We start from the raw sequence: 21318 nt of genomic DNA on the forward strand, positions 1-21318 counted from the left end.
CTGTAAGACGTGATTTATGAAGAGATAATCCGTGTACGATTCTGAGGAATTGATCGCGTGGTTGGATGGTACGCGTATGTCATGTTCATGTATATAGTCAGTCTGTTTAGTATTTTCGTGTAAAATATGTAGGTAAGCACTTGGTAATGAGGAAGATCCTTCATTAATGGTCTACAATTTGTAATTAGCCTAAATTATAAATTAATCTGAAATTCCTCGATTCCTAGCCATGTTCGCACACGGTTAATGACATTGTGTATGTGTGTTGGGGGAGGGAGAGTTAGAGTGTGAAGTAATGGAAGTCAAGGGAGTGGATGTACTAGGATTAGGTCATTAGGATTGTTGTAATGGCTAAGTTGGAGTATGCATAAGTTGACTTTGCGGACACTGGTGATTGTCTTGCCATGCTAATGGTTACACCAAGGCTTGTAATATATCATTCACAGACTAATAATTAATATGCGCCATATTATACGTAAACTGTGTAGACTGTCTTTCGTGTTATTAACTCTACTGTCTTGTTAAGGTCATCATTACGTTTACAGATAGAAAGAAGTTAAAAACCTACACGGTCTTTGTAGAATGTCTTTCGACTTGATATTTTCTGCATTATATTTGGCTCCTGTCTACTCTTATGTCTGCCTTCATATTAGTTTAAGGTTCAAAACACCTTTTCTATTAACATAATTGTTGCAACGCTGTTCAGTCTTCTGATTTAATAGTTCAGCACATTCATCTGTTCCATTCATAATCTGTTGGTGGGGTGAGGGACTACTTCAGCATTTCTTGCGTTCATAGGTTTTAGTGCTGAACAGAGCAAGTGATCCGACTACTGCATTAGTGTCGCTGAATGTCAAAATGGCGCCAGCGCAGCAGAAAGTATTTATTTATCTTTTTTTGACTTACTAAATTAATTTCTAGTAACTGTACGAAAGGTATTCAGGTACAAAATTCATTTGAGTTATATATGAATAGTGGGATGGAATAAATGTCAATAACTGGTTATATTGGGGAGCTGTAGATGCTAATCTACTTGAAGCACTTGACGTGAGATTTTTCATCGGTAGATCCATTGGCGGGTTATTCACAAACTCATGTTCCTCAGAAACACCACGTGAATATTACAAGATCGAGTCGTTAGCGAAGTTACAAGCAAATGACAAACCTAAAGGGAGCACGTTCGTACTAGTGACCATAAATGGTATCAGATAATGAGGATGTATTTTTTTCAAATTGTTGCCTTCTGTAATGCAACGCTTTACGTTTCTCCCAAGGTACATCGAACATGTTTGGGAAAGTGTCCACATACAAAAGAACATGACAATCTGATAATGAACACATGATGCGCTCTTTCGGATTTCTTGATTGGGATATTTCTGATAAAATACTTCTTCCAGCAGAGATCCTACCACGTTATACCAGTCGAGCAAAAGTCGTAATGAATGAACAGGTTATAGATAATGGACCTGGGACACAAAGGGGTCTATCAACATGATCTTTCAGGTCACTAGGCGTGATTCCACTGTTTCTTTTTTTATCGGGGGGGGGGGGTTACCTACGTGAAAGACATTGTATACGAAACTGGCGACGGAACTAATGTTCTGTGTTCGGAAATAATCCCTGCTTTCGTCACGCTGAGTATAGCTCAATATTTGTTGGGCACTATGGAGCGCATATTTGTGGAGATCTTCTGAAAGCCATTGAAGACTGAACTGACATGCTCTACAACTGATCTACTCTGTAATCTAACTGATCAGCTGCGGCTTTCAGGAAACATTGCTATTCTATCTGTAAGATTGCAGAGTATCTAGAGTTAGAGTATATCCATTGAATTATTAATAATAATTCTGTTGGACGTACTCTACAATAATTTTTAACTACAGAATTCGAAAACGATACTAAAATGTAAAGTTTATCAGTCACTGCTTGTCCAACAGATAAGCAGTGTTCATTTTTACAGAGATATTGCTCTTTCAGCATTATACTGCGTAAGAAGTATTTGCTATAAAACTAGAAAGGGGGAGGTTGTGGCGTAAATCTCAAGTATATCTGGTATCTTGTTCAATACATTGGGGAGAGCGAGAGATTTACTTCATTCTTGAGCTGATTTTTTTTATGTAAATTTCATCCACGAAAGGTAAATTTAATAGTACGTTTTCTTATCTTGGTAGGCTGAGAGTTGAATAATCCGGTTCCATTACTGTAGAGACCAAATATGGTAAACATCGCTTTGCTTACAGGAAACTTTCGGGCCTCCTTTAAACAGGCTGAGGGCCTCTTTCCAAATATTAATCCTTACAAATATATATAGAGGGTTAGCGTGCTTAAATCACAGAAAAGAACGAGAGCGAAAGAAGCAGTGTTAGCGCTCTTAGAGATTAACACACACACTCTCTCTCTCGTGAGAATCAACATGAGCGCTACACTGTGCTCAATCCTGTCTGTTTCTGGAAGAAAATTTGGCTATGGATTACCTTTCCCCAACAGAGTATCGTATTTATGGCGCACATCATTTTGAGAAGTTGGTGATTATTTGCTGTCTGAAATCAAAAGACGTTTCTATTAGCTTAGAAGCTATCTTTAACATTCACCTGTGGACAACCTGTAGCGCATTCTCACTTCGACCAGTTTCGGTGAATAGTTGCTTTTTTATTTTTAGAAAGTCGCAGTCATTAATTATACATTCCGATTTGACCTAAACTATTCATATTGGATACATTTAGCTGTAATTTGGTTTTTGACCTTTGATAAAGATTTCGGTAATACGCGTGTATTACATTTAGACAGCAAGCACGCACGGAAATAGCTTTATGCATTTGTGGGTATCTGCGAATGAGGCTAAATTGCAGTACCAAGCATATCTTTGCCATGACCCTGTGACATTCTCCTTATTACACTAACATTATCAGTGACGTCGGAAGGCAAGCGCTGTGTTTTAAGTACCCCATGTCAAACAGTCTGTAACTAGTGGCTTCTGCATCCATGGTGATCGCGATTGGCTGCACGGATAATTACCACTTGCCACTTACGTGTCAACCATAATTATATCATAACTCATTATATGTCACGTTGCTTGGCCGTCCTCCAGTCTGCTTTGGTTGAGGTGCTTGTTCCCGGCCGGGATGTCGAAGTGGCATTTCAATATCCCTTGGCATTCGCGCCTGTGGTTTGTTCAGCGAATGCGCTTCCAAGTTCTGTAAGATCGATGATCGAAGCATTTATGTCGCTTATATTTTTTTAAAAAAATATTATTATTGTTGCTGTTTGAATTTTTTTAACCTTTTCTCTCAAAAAAACATTTCAGGACAAGAATTCGTTAATTATAGAGAATTCTTTCGCTCCTCTTTGTATATGTGATTTTTACATGCTAATATTGTAGTTGCACTGGCATGCTAAAAAAAAAAAATTAAAGGTTTATTACATTTTGGATATGCATCTTATAAAAATGTACTTAATGATTGCTTTTTTTTATTTAAGTTCACAACATGTGTAAAAATGTCATTGAAGAATTCTTGATAGCTGTGCTTATTTAGATTCCTTTATCGCACGCTGTTGCCTTTATTCCGTTCTTCTTCCTGCATCTCAGTGGTACACTTACCAGAACGGTCACTGTAGGCCACATCAGTGTACTCGGCTAATTCAGGGTTAACAGCTTTGTCTTTGGATGTAAAATTAATTGTCTTACCCAAGTGAAAATGGAACCGACGGATCGAATAAGGATATCGAAAACCTGGAAAAAGATTCGAAAATAGCGACTTGGTGGAATATAAGATCATTAAATCAAAAAGATGAATGTATTGAAGACATTATTGCAAAGAAATGTTAAAATAAACTAAGAACAAGGGAAAGGGAATGTAAAATACAAAACTTTATAATAGTAAGAAAGGACAAAAGCGGGAGTAGCCAAAGTATACGTTGAGCAATATTATTTAGAATCATTCATATACAATTACAGATAAAAGCGCTTATAATAAATAAACATCTCATCAATGTTTATAGTCCTGAAGAAGGAAAGCAGAAATAAATGCACGCTTTTAAAGAACTATAAGAAACTAGATAAAATAAAACCAATAGAAATGATATTTTAGCTGGATATTTAAATACACGATTTGGAAACCAGATAATACCAGATGTGTGTCAAAGATTTAAATGTAGTGCAAAATAAAAATGGAATTAAATTATTAATTTTGCAATTTTGTACATACGGTAAATTGGGAATAAGTAACACATTCTATTAACATAAAGAAAATCATAAAATAACATGGAGAATACATACATCAAGAAACTTTTTTAATAATAGACTAATAGCAAATGGAGACGTTAGGACTGAAGGAATAATTGATATCCGATTTCTAGCATCAGTGGAACTAACTGTGGACTATTTACTGAAAAATTATGTTTCCCAGCGGGAGTTCGAAAAGAAACATGTGCAAATTAATAAAAGAAATAAAGGAATGTAATACAGATTAAAAAAAAAAAAAACAGGCTTAAGGTTGAACTATTATAGGAAGAAAGCGTCAACAAAGAATAAAAGAACCTTTTAATAAATACGGCTTTATTGCAAATGTAGACCTACATCAGAGCTGGGGAAAGCAGCATCAGTGGCACACCCAGTGGGAGAGGGGTCCCTTGGTCCACCAAAGATAAAGAAAAAAACATGAGAAAACTTTCCAAAAAATCTTTCCTAATTAATCATACTACTTATGAGTTAGCGATCATTGCAGATGCTCAGTGATAGGCCGTATTGCGATGCGTAGTGTGTATTCTCAAATCGTCTACTCACCCCCCCCCCCCCCCCCCCAGTTAAACCCTGAGTGCGCTACTGAGCAGCATAATGAAGCCTTAGATGACAGAACGGTTGGAAAGATACTTATGTCGTCTATCCATGACAGTTTAGTTTTAACATGGTATTACTAATGACTAGTCTATCCTGAAGAGAAATCCAAATTTTCCATAAACCTTTCTATATGTTTGGCACCGATTCCTACTCTGATAATTATGCGAGCATGAATTATTAGAGGTATGGCCTGTCGAGGCAACTCTGTGGATGACATCTTTAAACAGATTTTTCCCAAATTTTGAACATAGTTGTTGCTTACGTATCCAGAACTACCTTGAAGAATCCGACGTAATGGGATTAAAATATCCAGATAAACAGCATTCGCAGACACTTCTACAGCTGACTTGCGGTATTGCGAAGAGAGTCTATTTACTGTAGACTCTCTTCGTATACGTAGCATCATTCAACTGTTTTTGACCGAATCTGGAATTTAGTTTTTTCTGATGTGGTTTAAGATCTCTTGACAATTTCGTCAGTTGGAATTAAATGTAGTTTTTCAATTGGAATTAAATGGAGGACCGAGTATATAAGGGGGGAGGGTGGTAAAACGTCCGAGGCTCCTTCTACAGGTATTAGTGAAGTAGCCGATATAGAAGTTGCCATTATCCTGGTTAGTCCGTCCTTAGAGAATATATGCAGTTACAAATAAAATACAGTAGTATACTGGTGCTTCATTCTCTTATTTTGACTCGGCAGTAATTGTAAACAGTTAAAATCCTCGTTGCAGTCTGCAACGAGGATTTTAACTTTATTATTTGTGAACGATACCTGCCACTTAATATATTATGCGATATATGGCCTACATGGGCAGGTTCTTTCTAAGTTCCAATTTGCGGGTACAATACAGTCAGATTCACACCTTTTGTTGTTGTTAAATAATAGATAAAAAAACAATATGCGTTCGCGTTAAGTTTCGATGAACATGCTGATACTTGACAAAATTAAAACAAATCGCAGTGTAAGTTTCACATACTTTCCCAAGACAGGGAAACAAGCAACGGATAAGTTTCTTTTTTCTAACGCCCTCTAGTAAATTCCTGTCTATTCTCGCTTTTTAGAAGCAGATTAAGTAATTGATAGTTTTTTTTTCCTTGCCACCGTGATTCTCTTTGTATCTTCATGCTGTTTAATTAATATCCACCGAAGAGAATCGCATTTTTAATTACTTTGTGTCCAAGATATTAAATGCAAAAGACCGCAGCCCTACAGCATTCTGCCAAATACCTCCCACCCCCCCCCTCTTCCCCCTTCAGGTTCACTTAAACGCTATTAATGTGTGTATATCTAAGGGCACGAAGGAAGGATGGAATCATCTTGTTAACATATGCATATTGTAGGAAGGGGAAAAAAAGAACACCTGTCTTTCAAAATCACGGAAATTAAAATTCATTTTATTTTTATTTATTTTTTTATTATTTAGAAGCGCGTACTGCTTATGGCGAATAAAAAAAGTTACATCTTGAAAAGTCGAGTTTGAGAGAAAGCCAAAAACGTGTTCATTTTCTAACATTATTGATTCATTAATATTGAATAAGAATTACAACTTGCTGTATAAACGAAATAATATAATCAAGTAATAAAAGTGACAAAACAGTCTATAAGTTATTTCGAGGTGTCCATACAAGCTTATTTGCAAGTTACTTTTTTGCACATTAAGAGATAATTTTAAGCATTTTCGGACCTCAAACTTGAATTTCTAAAATGTATAAGTTTTGTCATAAACAGTATACGCTTCTTTAAAAAAAATGTTTTTTTTTTTTTTTTTCCCCGGAAGACTCCCCCCCCCTTCCAATCTTGAAGTCTCTAAACTGAATAGAATGTAACGTCTCCAGAGTATTTATGGAGAAGGAAACCCATGTGCTTAACCAGTTATGCTTTGCTAGAAGATTGACTAAGGAATTGGCTAAAAATGTAGCAGTGACTGTTCTCTCAAGAACAGTCAAGAACATCCTTAAGAAGACAGGTGTTTCTGGAACTTTCACTCAGTTGGGGATCTCAGCAACATTCATGCATTGGAGCTATTGCATACCGAATTGCTTCTTTATCTTTATGTAATAGGGATGACCCTTGAATAACACCTCACGATGCAGAAGCATGTCTTAATCTGTTTCCACGGGTTCTGAAATTTCGATGCCGAAATCGAATCCTTGTCATCAAAAATAATGACAAACGAAAAGATAATTTTTTGCTAAGGGTGCGTTTTAATAAGAAGAGTTGTTTTGAGGAACAGAAAACCAATTCTAGACCACTGAATGAATAACAACAAAAAAAAATCATGGTTTAGTGTGGTGTGTGTCGCTGGAAACTTGATTAGGCCGTACTTTTTTCAGAAAATCCCGTTATCGTAAATGGTACTCGCTGTAGAGTAGTGACCGAAACTTCTTGCTGCCAGAGTTAGAACAATGTTGTCTGTAGAACATGTACTTCCCGTAAGATGCCACCACCGCAAACAATGTTCGAGTAACATTCACCATTTTGAGAGGGATTTTTCCATCTCGTATATTCTCAAAATATGGAGATTTGAATTGGTCTGCGCACTATCGTGATTGGATGCCTCCGAGACTTTGTGTGTGGGCTGGAGGGGGAATGTTTATCTAAGCAAGCCAGGAACCCTGGCAAAACTGAAAATTAACATTCCAGTCGAAATAGCCAAATCTGTGGAGAGGAAAACTGAGCAGAGCCATGGAAAATGCGATATAAAGAAAACTAATTTGCTTGCGTTGCGATTGGACTTCGTTTCCACCTCTTTTAATATACACACATGCAATGAAATCTGACAAACAAAGAAGTTTGTGGCTTTGTTAAGGAGGCATAACTTTAGCAAACAGTTTTTTTCTTCCTTCTACCCAAAGACTATTGCAGATGTTCTGAAACTTTAAAAGCATTTGTATTATAATTTCTTTCATTCACATTATAATTTTTATACAGAAAACATGCGTGTAATAGCAATTCCTTTACATTGGATCAGTACTTTTATGTGTACTCTACCCACGAAAAGTTATGAATCTATTGGACATAAGTATATACCTTGGTGGAAATTTAGTAATTGGTCGATATTAGAAAAAAAGTTTTCTTGAATATTTAACAATTGTAAAAATATTACAAAGCATAACGAATTTCATGTCAATTCAAATTCAAGCAGTAAACGCGATGTATTGTTTAATCAGAAGTACGGTATAGTATTTGATATTTAAAAAAAAAACGAGATCGACGCTGATCACTGAAAAGCGTACTGAGTTTTAAAATGGAGTAATGTTTCTTGTAATAAATTATATTTTGAAGAAATGTAGATAGTGTTTATAATAATTTACTAATTTTTAATTATTATGACGTGACTTTAAGCAGTGTTTCATAAACATTATTGAAATAAATTAATCGGTACGGCCTGTTGAGTGGTTTTTATGTAATTGATAATAATTTAGGGCGATTTTCAAAATTTTTATGCTGCTTCACATTAGCCGTAGTCTTGCATTTAAGCGATGTCTTTGTACTTTAATTATTTTTATATTGTCATAAGGGAGGTTCCTCGCATAAAGTAGAGAACTGTAGGCCAGAACAGAGAGGGAAATTATGACAAACTTCTTATGAAGAGATCGCGAAAGAAATAGATCCTGGTAATGGCATATTTTGATGCGATTAATTTAGGTTTCAGAAAAAAACCTTTGGTAGTGTTCCACCCTGCTGATTAAAATGCGCCACCTGAGTACTGACGATTAGATAGGGAATTGGTTGACAGATAGCCTCAAGTAGAGGAGAAATTCGAAGTATTTGTGAAACGTAATATAAAGCAAGCTATTGCATTTCTCATTTACCTTTGGGTAGGGGGGGGGGGTTCATAGGATTGACAAGAAAGTTTATTGAACATTGTGTGAGTGATACCGTTTACAGTATCGTGCAGGTGGTAAAAAGTAGTTCATTAGTGCTGGTCAGAGCGCAGGCAGGATTAAGGTAAACAAACAAAAAAAGCACTGAACACCTTTTTTAACTATTTTAAGCTGGAGAATATTGTTCTGATAAAATAAAGAATGCGAATCTTGACTAAGCACAGGATTTAATGCATGTCACACCACCTGATGCAAGTTGCTCCTTCAGGCTTGTCATGGGCTTATTATAGCACCATTTCGTAACTAGTTGTATACCTGATATGAACCTTAAGAATGCGAGTAATAGAATATCAGAACTTGATTATGATGTTTTTAACTGCATTTTTGCTGGATGCATAAGCACTATGGGTATCAAAGCAGGTATTTGGAATCCTGACAAAATGTACCGAGCCATTCAGATTCTTATTTTTAGAACCACTCGGAACACAAAGAGATGGAACGTGTTGAAATTATGTGTTGTAAGAACTCCCCCCCCCCCCCCCCATGGCTGCATGAAATTTAATAATAATAAAAAAAAACTTCTAGGTTCAGTTCTCCTGATAATAAAGATGCTACTGTACAGGATTGCAATTCAAAACGCGTACCTTTATGTGATTGTGCGCGATATTTCCTTACATTTACAGCAAAACAGATTAAGTAAGTTCTATCACCGGAACTAATAGATGAGAAATTTCATCTCTGAAATTGCGGAATCTTAAAGTTTTAAACATTAATGCATTGTTTTCATATGAATTCAGATAGGTACTTGTTTATTCCCCAGTTTTGGTTACTCGATTCAGCTGTTATTGTGTCATTATCACAGTTTTGACAGCTAATTTTGATCTAAAAGTAATCCTGCAAGAATGAAAAAGGGAAAAAAAGCACAAAGATAGTGAAAAGATGCTTTGCTATAAGTTTGCGTGTCCTTGTTCTGCGGGGGAATAAATGGGGTGGGAGAGAGAACGAGTGAGAGAGATATGGGCGCGTGGATTCTGTGAGGATGATATAAATGTATAGAAAATCCGCCATCATTCAGAGCGGAAATAGTGATCCCGGATTTCTGTCCAGGCCGTAAACATAACTCAGTATACATTTAAGCGTGGGAAGAAGCAACAGATTTGGCAACGGATCAACAAGGTGTGTGTAGCCATATTGTCTATTCCTTCTCCCCATCTTTTCTTTCCCTTGTCTGTTGCTTATGGAAAGCGGTAACATGTCAATAAAATCTTTTATTCCATCTTTAGACTACCGAGGATAAAGTGTTCGTGCAGTGAGGGGGAACTTCTGAATGGGATGGCATACAATCAAAGCTATGACAGCTGGAATTGCCCTCTCCCGTACCTCCGCCGATGCTATCAGTATGGCATATGGAGCCACTAAGTGACTGCAGGGATTGCGTTTTCTTGTTGATGTCGCTACAGGCGCTTCGGGGATTTTAGACCGGCCTGGGAGATCAACTCGACGAGGGCTCTTTTCGTGCTCTACCTGAAACCTGAGTGGAATAGGGAAGTCTAAAACTAGCCGTTTTTTTTTATTGACAAGGGCCAACGTGTTTTTTTTTTTTTTTTTTTCCTCTCTCTCCTTCGGCAGCATTCATAATTTTAGTGACTTCTCTTACAAGCGAGGAAATGTTCAGTGTGTTTATAGGCTAGACTTGTCGCGTGATTGGAGATTGGTGTTGGGATTTGGTAAAATGCGCTTGGCCATTTAGATACGAATGTTATTTCAGATTGTATTACTGTAATGCGTTAGATTTTCTTTTTCCCTTTCTGTGTGTGTGTGGTCGATGTTGGTATGGAATGTGGAACGTTGGATAATGTTCCTTTTGTGCGCCGAAATACATGTAATTGGTTGCCGTATCAACGAAGCATGTTATTTCCTAGATGACTTGCTCTGTTATCGCTGCTTTGGTTATTTAAGCCAAACAATGGCTCAGTCAACTATTACACTTTCTAAAATACCGTCACAGATCATTTTTATTTTCCCAAGGTTATTTGGTGCTTTGTAAGCGACGCATTAGATCACCTTTTCTAAGGCGAAGAGCAATTCGGAATAATAAAAAAAATAAATTGCACACGTGTAGCAGCATTCAACTGACTCGAGTCTTCATTTTCACATGATCAAGGATCCCAGAGGAATAATTAAAATAGCTGGATTTTTTCTCCATATTAACGCCATGTTCTCTCCTGATTTCAGTAATAATTAAAATATTAACCAAGCTCAAAAGAGTTAAGGATCTCGCAAGGCGAAATGAACTGCGATTTTAAGAACAGTTTTATGGTTAGACCTGCTTTCGCTCTTACATCTATTAATAACGAAATAAATATTAAAACTATCATTTCCGCTTCCTTTTGAGTCGTTATTCTTGCAGGTACAAGAGACACAAAATCTCGGAATGCTTTTCGAGATAAGTGAGGTAGCATCTGACTAAAACAATGTGATCCGTGGGATTAAAATTTCGCCAGTGTCATCTTAGGATCGCCCATTAGTTGTCTTAAACCACAATTTTCAAATACGATTGAGGAGCAATATTTGATTATATATGCATATTTTCGAAGGAACCAATAGCGTAGAAGCACATGTGCTTTGTGAAATCAGTTAAAAAATATTCTCTATTTTTAATGCAACAAAAGTATATTCATCTCACAATCGCATTTAAAAGTACTGTCATATTTTTAGCATTTGGTAACTGGTACCATCGGTAAAGAGGATATCGATTCGTTTAAGAATAGGTACATACTGAATGTGTTATTTGGGGTGGGGTAAAATGTAAATTGTGTAATGGCCACGCAATTGAAACTTTGCTCTCCAAGGCTTCAAGTTTGGCTAACTATAAGTAGGCATCTTCTGTGACTCTAAATGAAATCATGCAACAGCCTTGATGGTGTTAGTTTAATCACAAGAAAGGTTATGTTTTTAGGCTGTACCTGGGTTGGGGAGTGGCAGCTCTGCACCTTTTAAATCGCACGAATGACTCAGAAGATATTTGATGATGCATCTTGGCGTGTCAGGTATCGACGTCATCTTGCTTGAAGTGTCTATGCTCTGAGGACCGCCAGATCATATTGTCGCGGATGAAGAATGTAACTATGCACCCGTGTTGTAGCGATAATTTAATGGTTGTAGATTTGTAATCTCATCCTCCTTCCGTCATATCCAACTGAACTTCGTGCCTCCACCCGAGTGATTTATTTGAGTAATCTTGTATGATGACTTTTTTTTTCTCTTCTGTAGAAGCATCTGTAGTTTTTTAAAACAGCTAAAGTACCGAGGGTTTAGAAAATGCATTCTACAGTCATCGGTCGGCGGTGTTCTCCCGTGGATTGAGGACGATAGGGAGGAAATGGGAGGAGGAAGGAAGCTAATTGGCCGACCTCCTTCCTGATTGACTGGCTTGGTGAGTGCTGTAGGAAGGAAGAAGACGGCTTCCTGGGAATTAATCAGACTGTCAGCTGGCTACTTGGGATATTTCCTTCGTTCTTCAGTCTGCAGTCCTGGTGATTCTAAGAACAGTCGTCGATGTTCCAAATAGTCTTTTTATTTATTTGTTTATTTTTATAGCCGTTCGTCACGCATACAGGACAGTAATCTTCTAACAATTGGCTCTCCTGAGGAGGGGAAGAATATCTGGCCATCTTTATTTTGAATTTATTTTGAACTGCTGTCTATAAATGGTTGCAGCGGATTATCGAGTCGTATGTCTCGATGTTCGTGACGAAGCGCCATCCGAATTGGCATCTGAGGGGTTAAAGGGAGATGCTTTTAAGAAGTTTTGTGCCGAAGAATTTGGATTATTTTCCCACACTGCTTACTAAGGAGAGCATTTTGCTTGTTTTTAACTATTTTCTACTGCATTTATTACCTTGCAACGCTATTTACATATGCCAACGTATTTGGAGTTCAGCTTACAATATCCTTTTTCATGTATCATTCGAAAATTGTGGTAATGCATATTTGATAATACACATACTTTGACCTATTTTTATAACTTTTCATTCAAGAGAATTATTTCTGGACAAGAATAAAATTTTGAATATTTTTTTCGTTCATCAACATATAAAGAAATGATATGTGGATGTGTATCCTTATTTTTTCGTTTAACAGTTGTAAATACAATCTACGCTAATGGTTCAGATAAGCTTTTTGGTTTGGTTTTTGAGGCCCACCGACATTGTTTTATTATTTCCATGACATGCGGTAAGATTATGATAACACTTAACAGTACTTGCATCCTTTACTCCTGGAAATTTTTACATACACACGCAGTTTCAAGTCATCCTGCAGGAAGAAGGAAACGTTGGTGTGTGTGTGTGTATGTATGGGGATGTTCACGCGTATCTTCCAGTCGAGGGCAACACTTGTACGTTGGCTTCATGGTGTAATCCCTTGAATCAGTTACAATTCATCCTGAAAATGCAGCTAAGTAGTTACACCAAATAGAAATATACAGTTGAAGCATCAGCGTATGGCTCGTCAATTAATAATTAAATTAATTAATATTAATAATAGTCTTTAAAATTTCTTTTTAAGTGACTGAACATTTATTATTGCGCTTGCATTGTTTTCATTTTACTAGACCTTTTTTCATTGCAATATAAGTAAAGTTGTAAATACAATTTTTACATGCGAATTACAATATTTCGCATTTCCAAAATATTAGCTTAAAAACTATATTCAGCAAGCATGAGATCGTATGTAGCCTTAAATCTTTTGAGTTGTCCTTATTATTCAAATAGCTAAATTCTTATTTAGAAACAGCGCTAATAACAGTTGAAGCTGTGATTCACGTTCACTACTGTTCTCCTGATGGTTTATGGAAGGGGGAAAAGGTCAAAATTTTTGAAGAAAAAGTTCGAGCACCGTCATCCTCCTTAACGGGATCTGAACAAGGGTTTTTCTCTCGAAAGAACCCACTCGACACGTGAGAAACATATTTTACTTATCAGAACCTCTTCGTGGCATGGAGCAACTCCCGAATGGGGAACGACTTGCTTCATTTCACGGTTAATCCATTCCATGCACTGAACTGCAAAAGTAGTCGCGAAGTAGATACATTGTGAGGGCAACGAATGAATAATGGTGTGGTTTGTGATGACAAATTCTCATCACAAACTCATTTTACAATCTCATGCTTTATTATTTTTATTTTTTCATTGTTATTAGGAAGGAAATTATAGGAGCAGTTTAAAGAGAGGTTGCTTAGTTTGATCTGAAGAACATTCAGATCATCTTCCTTTCCACATTCATCCATAAACATCATCCTGAGAGATAGGGCTGAATAATATGTTGTCGTGAAATCATCGGTAGCATCTTTTTTAAACTGTTCCTATATATTTTCCTACATTCTGCGCCCTGACTCCAGATCACATTAGCAGTTAATCCGTATTTTTGGTCACATTTTCATTGTTATAAAAAAAGTTTATACAAAACTAGTCTAATACAGAAAAATGAATCTTCCCCCTTCGCTTATGTGCCTTTGTCAGAATTCAGACCTTTAGTTATTACTTTGTTATTAAAAGGACAAAGTAATAATTATTACTTTGTCGTTTTTTTTTCTTTCTCTCCTCAATGATTATTTTTACGCATTTCTTCCCCCCTGACGTTAATCTAGTGTTTTCCAAACTCCCCAAGGCAAATCATTTATTCCCCACTCCCTCTCCAAGGCAAACGTCTTTTCGTTGGTGGAGGAGTGGGAATAAATGATGGTGAAATAACCATAACTCTAATCGCGTAATTTGCAAAGTAGTACATTGTATATTATTTTCAGGATCTATGACATTTATACATGAATAACATATAAATAGATTATTTAAGTTAAAAATACAGAATCACGCAGGAGATTCTCAAACTGTAAGTGTGCAACTCGCAATTTTTGATGATTTATGAACATAAATTTGGATACAATTTTTATGTATTTTAACTCTACACATCAGTATGGGCAATGCCTAAGATAACAAGTTCGATTTGCATCTTCAGACTTACTTTTACTGATATTTACATCGAGTTATATTCATTATGACCACGAATTTGAAAAACGCTTCGCCTATAAACATAAACAAGCCGAAGCAGTCTTATATTATTTGAAATGTGCGACGTAATTGATTTCTGCGCATCATTAAGTCTTCAGTGGTAATTCATTAACACATTTCGGATTATAACAATTACGTAATGAAAAAGAAAGGGGTGCGGTGAATGTGCTTCAGAAGATTCGAGGCCATATTGAATATTCGTCAGATGGGGACGTCACAATAAGCATTGAAAACACCGCGTTAACTAGTTTATTTCCCAATAAATCTTCCTTGTAGCTATATAATTTCAGTACTTATTTATCTTTCAGATTTAACTTCATTTACATGTGACCTGCTCGGTGATCTCACTGCCAGACGACAACCTGCAAGACCACCGGAGTGGTTATCACAAGAGAGAGAGAGAGAGAAGGAAAGTGAGAAAGAAGACCAGAGACATTAACTTTTATTCTGCCATCCACTTATGTTCTGTGCGGCATGTAACGACGATTTCCATCTCGGATACATTTCCTTTAATGGTTAGTACATGCACTTTGTTTAAAGTGGATTGTGTAGATCTCAGTCTTTTACTTTGGGAAAATAAATGTTTTATGATCTTTGTCTAACTCTGTCTTGTTTGTGTGATATTGTTAATAGTGACAGCAGCAGCAACCACACATCTCAACTTTTCACCGACTCCCTGCGCTTTCTTTTATGCAGTTTTACAAACTTCGTTGTTAAAATTTACAGAATGTTAGATCACATCAATCCGAGGGTATTTCTTCTTCTTCGTAGTTGTTTTTATTTACAAATAAAAAACGAACTTTACTGAGGGGGGGAAATTGAATCATGTGACACTATTCCACAAGAATCGTTCAGATAGCTCAACATAATTGAATAAATTGGGAAACCACGATTGCTTTGCTTAGTTTCCAAAAAATCCTTAAAACTAATATTTTTAAATTGTAATATCGTTTAAGACCGCATTATTTGTAATATTTTCAGGTACTATTTGTAAATCATTGTCAAATAATCAGTATTTGCTGTAGTAAGCTGCAAATAAACGGTTTTGAAATCAATTAGTGTGAATTTGTCAGGTTCTGTGACTTTATTATATAACTGAATAGCTTCAATCTAATGAATGTTGAACAGCAGGCTAATTCGACAGAAAACCATTATTGTGTAGAGCAGTGGTTCCCAACCTGTGCTCCGCGGAGCCCTAAGGGTTCCGCGTGCACTTCCCAGGGGCTCCGCGGCCGCTCCAGGAAAATAAAAATTTGAATGAAATTAAAGAATAAGAAACAAAAAGTATTATCAATCACTTCGCAGTCATTTTTCATAGCGATAACATTGTGATTTTTTAGCGGTTCTTCCGCGAGTTTTCTGTGCGTTTGACCTCTTTGTGAGTGTTTAGTTGTGTAGTTAGTAAGTGTTCATTAATAAAATGTTGTGTTTTGTTCTACTCGTACGTTCGAACCCCGAACGACTGCGATACATTTCCGGTAGAAAAACGCTACATTGTTGATTGACTTTCATTGGTTTTCAAGTAGGTAAGTATTTGTATTTTGTTATAAAATTTTTATTTGCTTTATTTTGTATTCTGGGTTATGAAAGATAAAATCGGTTATTCTCATATTCCTGTGTGATTTTCTGTAGTTAGTAAAATTAAATAGGAATTGTCTTCTATAATGAATAATAAAAATTTCGAAGAACAAGTAATGAACGGATATGTATTTCAATTTAATTTGATGTAATGATTAAATTGGAGGAACTGAGTTTATTGTATGGACCTAAGGGGCTCCGCGAGTCAAAAAGTTTGGGAACCGCTGGTATAGGGCATCGGTTCCCAACCGGGGGTTTCAGGGGTACACGAAAAATAATCAGTAATGGCGGAAAAACAAGTAAAGTAAATAAAATGCAAAACGTTAGTGGTGGAACAATAAATGTTAGTATTTAAAAACAGCTATTTAAAACACAAGGGGGGGGTACAATTTATAGAAATGGGTTTAAAAGGGGGTACACAAGTGGGAAAAGGTTGGGAACCACTGGTGTAGAGCTGTGCGTTACCGCATAGCTCTCTCTCAAATGAGTACAGGATATACAGAGAAGAAAGGCTTCAATTTGGCAAATAAGTAATAAGAATATTTAAAATATTTTTTAACCAAATTAAACTTAAAAAGGCGTTTAATTTTACCAGAGAATTTGAGAAAATAACCTTCGCACAGGAGTTGTCTAGGCTACAATTTAATACGGCACAGACTCTTCCCAGGAGCCCACATATTAGCTTTTAATTGGTACGATTAGGTTTTGCTGACCTGAGAAATGTTTCGAGGTCTTTTTCTCATCAGAGATCAGCCGAAATCTAAGCAGAAAGCTTTGTATTTAATACATGGCAGTTCCATGTCAGAGAGTTATATTCGTCATAAGTGAGTCCTCTCCATAAATATAATACCAGGATATGGAACGTTTCTGCCCGGACTCTGACGAGAATCAACAGTTCGAAACAGCTGTCAGGCTAGTGAAACCCACGTTAAGTACTAATAGAAGGCGAATATACAGACTTGTGCAGAATCCGTGTCTTTTTAAGTTAGTGTAAGTCGAGGCAATTCCTATGCTGAAGGTTATTCTCGTAAACTCTGTAAATTTCGCTGTTTTTAGCTTCAATTTGGCTATAAAAAGATGATGGATCTTTAATATCCTTTATGTAGTGCATGTAATTTTTATCCAGTGGCCTCCCTATGCAGAAACATAACATTTAGAAAATTTAATAAAGAACGTAATATTTAAATTTATTATTTTGTCAGAAGAGTCACCGTCGATTAAAAAAAAAAAGGGGGGGGGATAATAAGTAAATGCTTATCAACTATCTATGATCTCTCATATCTGAGATAAACATTGCTTTATTTCATATATGTCATAGTACAGTAACGAATTTCTTATACTAAAAACTTGCATTCACAACACTAAAAGTATCTCGCAGATATATGTTAAGAACCTTTGTTTGCTGTAAACCTAACTTCATCAATCAGAAGGGTGTTCTAAGTAAAGCGTAAGTCTTGCGTTGATTTGGATCCCTCAGCTAATCGTTCATTAGCAGTATAAATCGACAACAAAATTTAGGAACAACTTTTTGAATTAATAAAACCGTAGCCACTAAATTGTTAACAGTTCCACTTAGAACTTGATGGCAAATGTCAAAATTTATCCATATGATTTCCCCTCCTTATTTCCCCATAATGCATTGTTGCAATCCTTTTTTTTTTTTTTTTTTTTTAAGGATTTTTGTGTGTTGTTTTCTTAGAGACACGTGCCTTTTTGGTTGGAAAAGACCGGAATTTGGATATGTTTTTTATCCAACCTAATGAGAGACATGTATATGAGCGTCTCAGTAAAAGTGGCCTTCTTACAATTGATTTTTTCAGTGATTCTTCCTCCTCTTCAGAGCGTGCAGTTAACAGACATGGTTATCACAACATGATTGTGCAATTATTATCATGGTGATTTCCCGTTTTTGATCTAAGTAGATTAGCTTTTGTGAGGATCGAGCTTATTTATTTTATGTATTGTTGTGTGTAGACTATACGAAACAACTTTATTTGTTAATTAAGAAGCCACTGTAACGATTCACGGCCACGATGGGTTGTATCTACACCAATTAACAGGTATTGAATCTTATTGTGCGTTTTTTTTTTTTTTCTTTTTTGTGTGTAGGGGGTCATTATTCGGTGTAATATCGCTGCCAAGCTTGTCTATTTCTACAAGGCCCGAAAAATCACGTTGCGTTCTGGACACCGGTTTGTCTGACCCTTTATCAAAAAAAAAAAAAAAGCTAACGCCTTTTTATTCCCTATAGGGAGTAGGCACTTAGTACTGAAAATCTTTTTCTTTATATTTCCTCCATAGTGTTTTTTTTTTTTGCAACTCTTGCTTTATATCTGTAATCATCCACTTGGTTTACTCTCCTGAATTCCTGGCTTTAACACACAGGGGCATTCCACCTTGATTTTTTTTTTTCATAAATTATATAAATGTAACTATTGCATTACGGTATAATATAAAATCTTGATTTACAGCATTTGAATTGGACAATATCGTAATGATAAGGTTTTATGGCGAAAAGTATTAAAAGAACAAAAAAAAACAATAAATAACCATTTTGTTGTTACGCGCTCAGTTTATTTGATATATTCTTAACTAGCTTTGGAACTTAAGCTAACAGACATTTTGATGATCAACATATAACCCTAAACAGTTCGAGAGAATGGAAAAAATTGGACGCGTGTTTCATTTTTCCTAACGTAACTAATTTTATAATTGCCAAGTAGCAAGTAATCAACTGCTTTATGCTTATAGTGATCACGATTTCAAGTCCGTTTCAGCAGTCCAGTTTTTAAAACGAATACGCAGCTTCAAACCTGTTTGCGAAGACCATTTGGGAAGAATAAAAGAAGAGATGCATAGTATTGTACCATTTTAACCTGTTGAAGTCTCATGACCCGTACGGAATAGTATTACAATATCTTTTACTTTCCTACAGTGTTCTATTGGCCGTCCCCGAAGAATCCTATTTGCGATTCATTCCATTGCAATACGACTCTAAATTTAATGCATGCGATATACCTACTAAAATCCTTTTCTGTCTTTGCTGAGATCATTGCATTCTTTTCTGCAGCTTACTCTGTCCATTGGATTGTGTTCTTTTTTTTTTAATATAGAATTCTCCCCCTTGAGTCTGATCGTAGTGTGATAAAGGTATTCTTTCTTATCTGTTAGTAAAGGAAGCCTCTTTTTGAGCTAAAGTTTTAGAAAAACCGTTTGAAAGGGATTTATGTATGGCAATCATTTTTCCTTCAGGCGTAGTTTTTTCCTCCATTTCTTGAACAGTAACCCTTAGTTCGGCATATTCTGACTGCGTGTATTATTCTGTCCTTTTATACTGGATAGCAAAACAAACGCGGTATCCAAAAACTTTAAAATGAATCGTAAAGAGAGTTTTGTGGTCAGTGGTCCAACATAATAAGAAACAAGAATGATTTGTGTTTTGCTATACTTCTATATACTCCCCTCTTTTCTCCCTTATTCGTAACTGCGGACGTTTAGTATTCGGGAGAGAATAATTCTGTCAAAATACATAGAAGATTTTGTTATGGATCATATCCTGAACAAAATCTTCGAAATAACATGGATGGATATAATAGTTCCGCAACGAAGTGCTTGCATTTTTATCTTTTCAGTTTATTATATTTATTTACGTTTTGGCACTCCTAACTTGACCTTGTTTTCCTTGACAAATTTATATGTAGCCCCAGACTCGTGCATGCATTTTCTCTCTCACCTTCCCTCCTGTATTAAACGCGACAAGCAACCAAATGCAGGGACATGGAAACGCGGATGCTGCCTAAAAAATTTGTTCATTCTAGCATGGATGAATAATTTCATTGTGACAGTCGCGTTCTCGTGAATTTCCTTCGTATTCACTTTTGTCTCGCAACTTCTGACATCAGACTGAATTAAACAGAAAATTTAACAATGTCTTGAATTGGTTGGTGCGTGAGTGAAGAATTCGATCACTCCCGAGGCTTTAATTCCATCAGAGGAATTTATGATCAGTTGAACTAACAATCGATTAATTTCATCTTATGGGAAAACTTCAGTTTAGAAGATTATACACTGGAAGTATCATTATTATATTACTTGGTGCGCTAAGATGTCATGTTTTTCATCGTTTTTAATTAAAAATTATATTTGCAACTAAAGTTGGAACATTTGGAAACAAGACCTTAACCAATCAGACTTCTAAGCAGGGTGGGACTGGGAGATGAAAGCTATCGCTAAGCAAAAATCCAAAACAAAAAAATCCATGTTACACTCGAATGTACAGCGTGTTGATTAGAGAGCTAGCTAGCCACTCGACCAACCAGACCGGTGAAAGAGATTAGATGGTACTGAATTTTATTGTATTAAGGGGATGGGAAGCATCCCTCTGCTCGCCAATGCTCCTCTTCCCTAGCTAACGCCGTGATATCCGATTGCCAGTAACATTCCATTTCAGATCCTAGTGGCATTTTAAAAATGTCAATGAAAAAAATTAATATAACAGGTTTCTGAAGTTTGTCGTCTGCTAGCAGTGCACGTTTGTGACTTAGTTGCAAGCCTATTATCATGATTTACTTTACGCTTTTACATTTATAATGAAAATTAGATGTGTTCGTTGATGTTAAATAGAATAATTATGCTTTTTATTCTTGCATAAATCAAATTCATGATTGCATTTGTGAAATAATGATTCAGTTGTAGAAACATATCACATTTCAACCTTTGTTGCTAAAAAACTTATGAAGTTTTTTTTTTTTTTTTTTTTTTTTTGCATTTTGAAAACTGACTACATTTCTTCCGAGTCATCGTGAAATTAATATTTCGAATGAAACAGTCATTAAGGTGAAATGAATATTTCACTTGTTAAAATAGATACTGTATTAGAACTGGTAGCGCCCTCTAACAGCCTGATAGGATTGTGGCGCTAGTGCCAGGTTAATATCATATGATTCGGAATATATATAATTATACAAATTTATAATAAATAATATAAATTAAAGAAAATGTTTAAATC

The 21318-nt window shown here is 36.0% G+C and overlaps 1 protein-coding gene across 1 annotated transcript in view; it reads left to right on the forward strand.

Moving 5' to 3' along the window:
* The window catches only part of LOC150096555 (cleavage and polyadenylation specificity factor subunit 5-like), a 181255-nt gene extending 165921 nt beyond the window's left edge, over positions 1–15334 (forward strand). Inside the window, exon 7 of the mRNA XM_090407939.1 lies at positions 15041–15334. Within this exon, the coding sequence (XP_090264065.1) occupies positions 15041–15062 (22 nt within the window). The 3' untranslated portion in view covers positions 15063–15334. The remainder of the gene's footprint in view (positions 1–15040) is intronic.
* The last annotated feature ends 5984 nt before the right edge of the window (positions 15335–21318 follow it).

This window comes from Typopeltis vanoorti, chromosome 18 (assembly GCF_054136105.1).
Source record: "Typopeltis vanoorti isolate ZY-2024b chromosome 18, IOZ_Tvanoo_1.0, whole genome shotgun sequence".
Classification (NCBI taxonomy): Eukaryota; Metazoa; Arthropoda; class Arachnida; order Uropygi; family Thelyphonidae; genus Typopeltis; species Typopeltis vanoorti.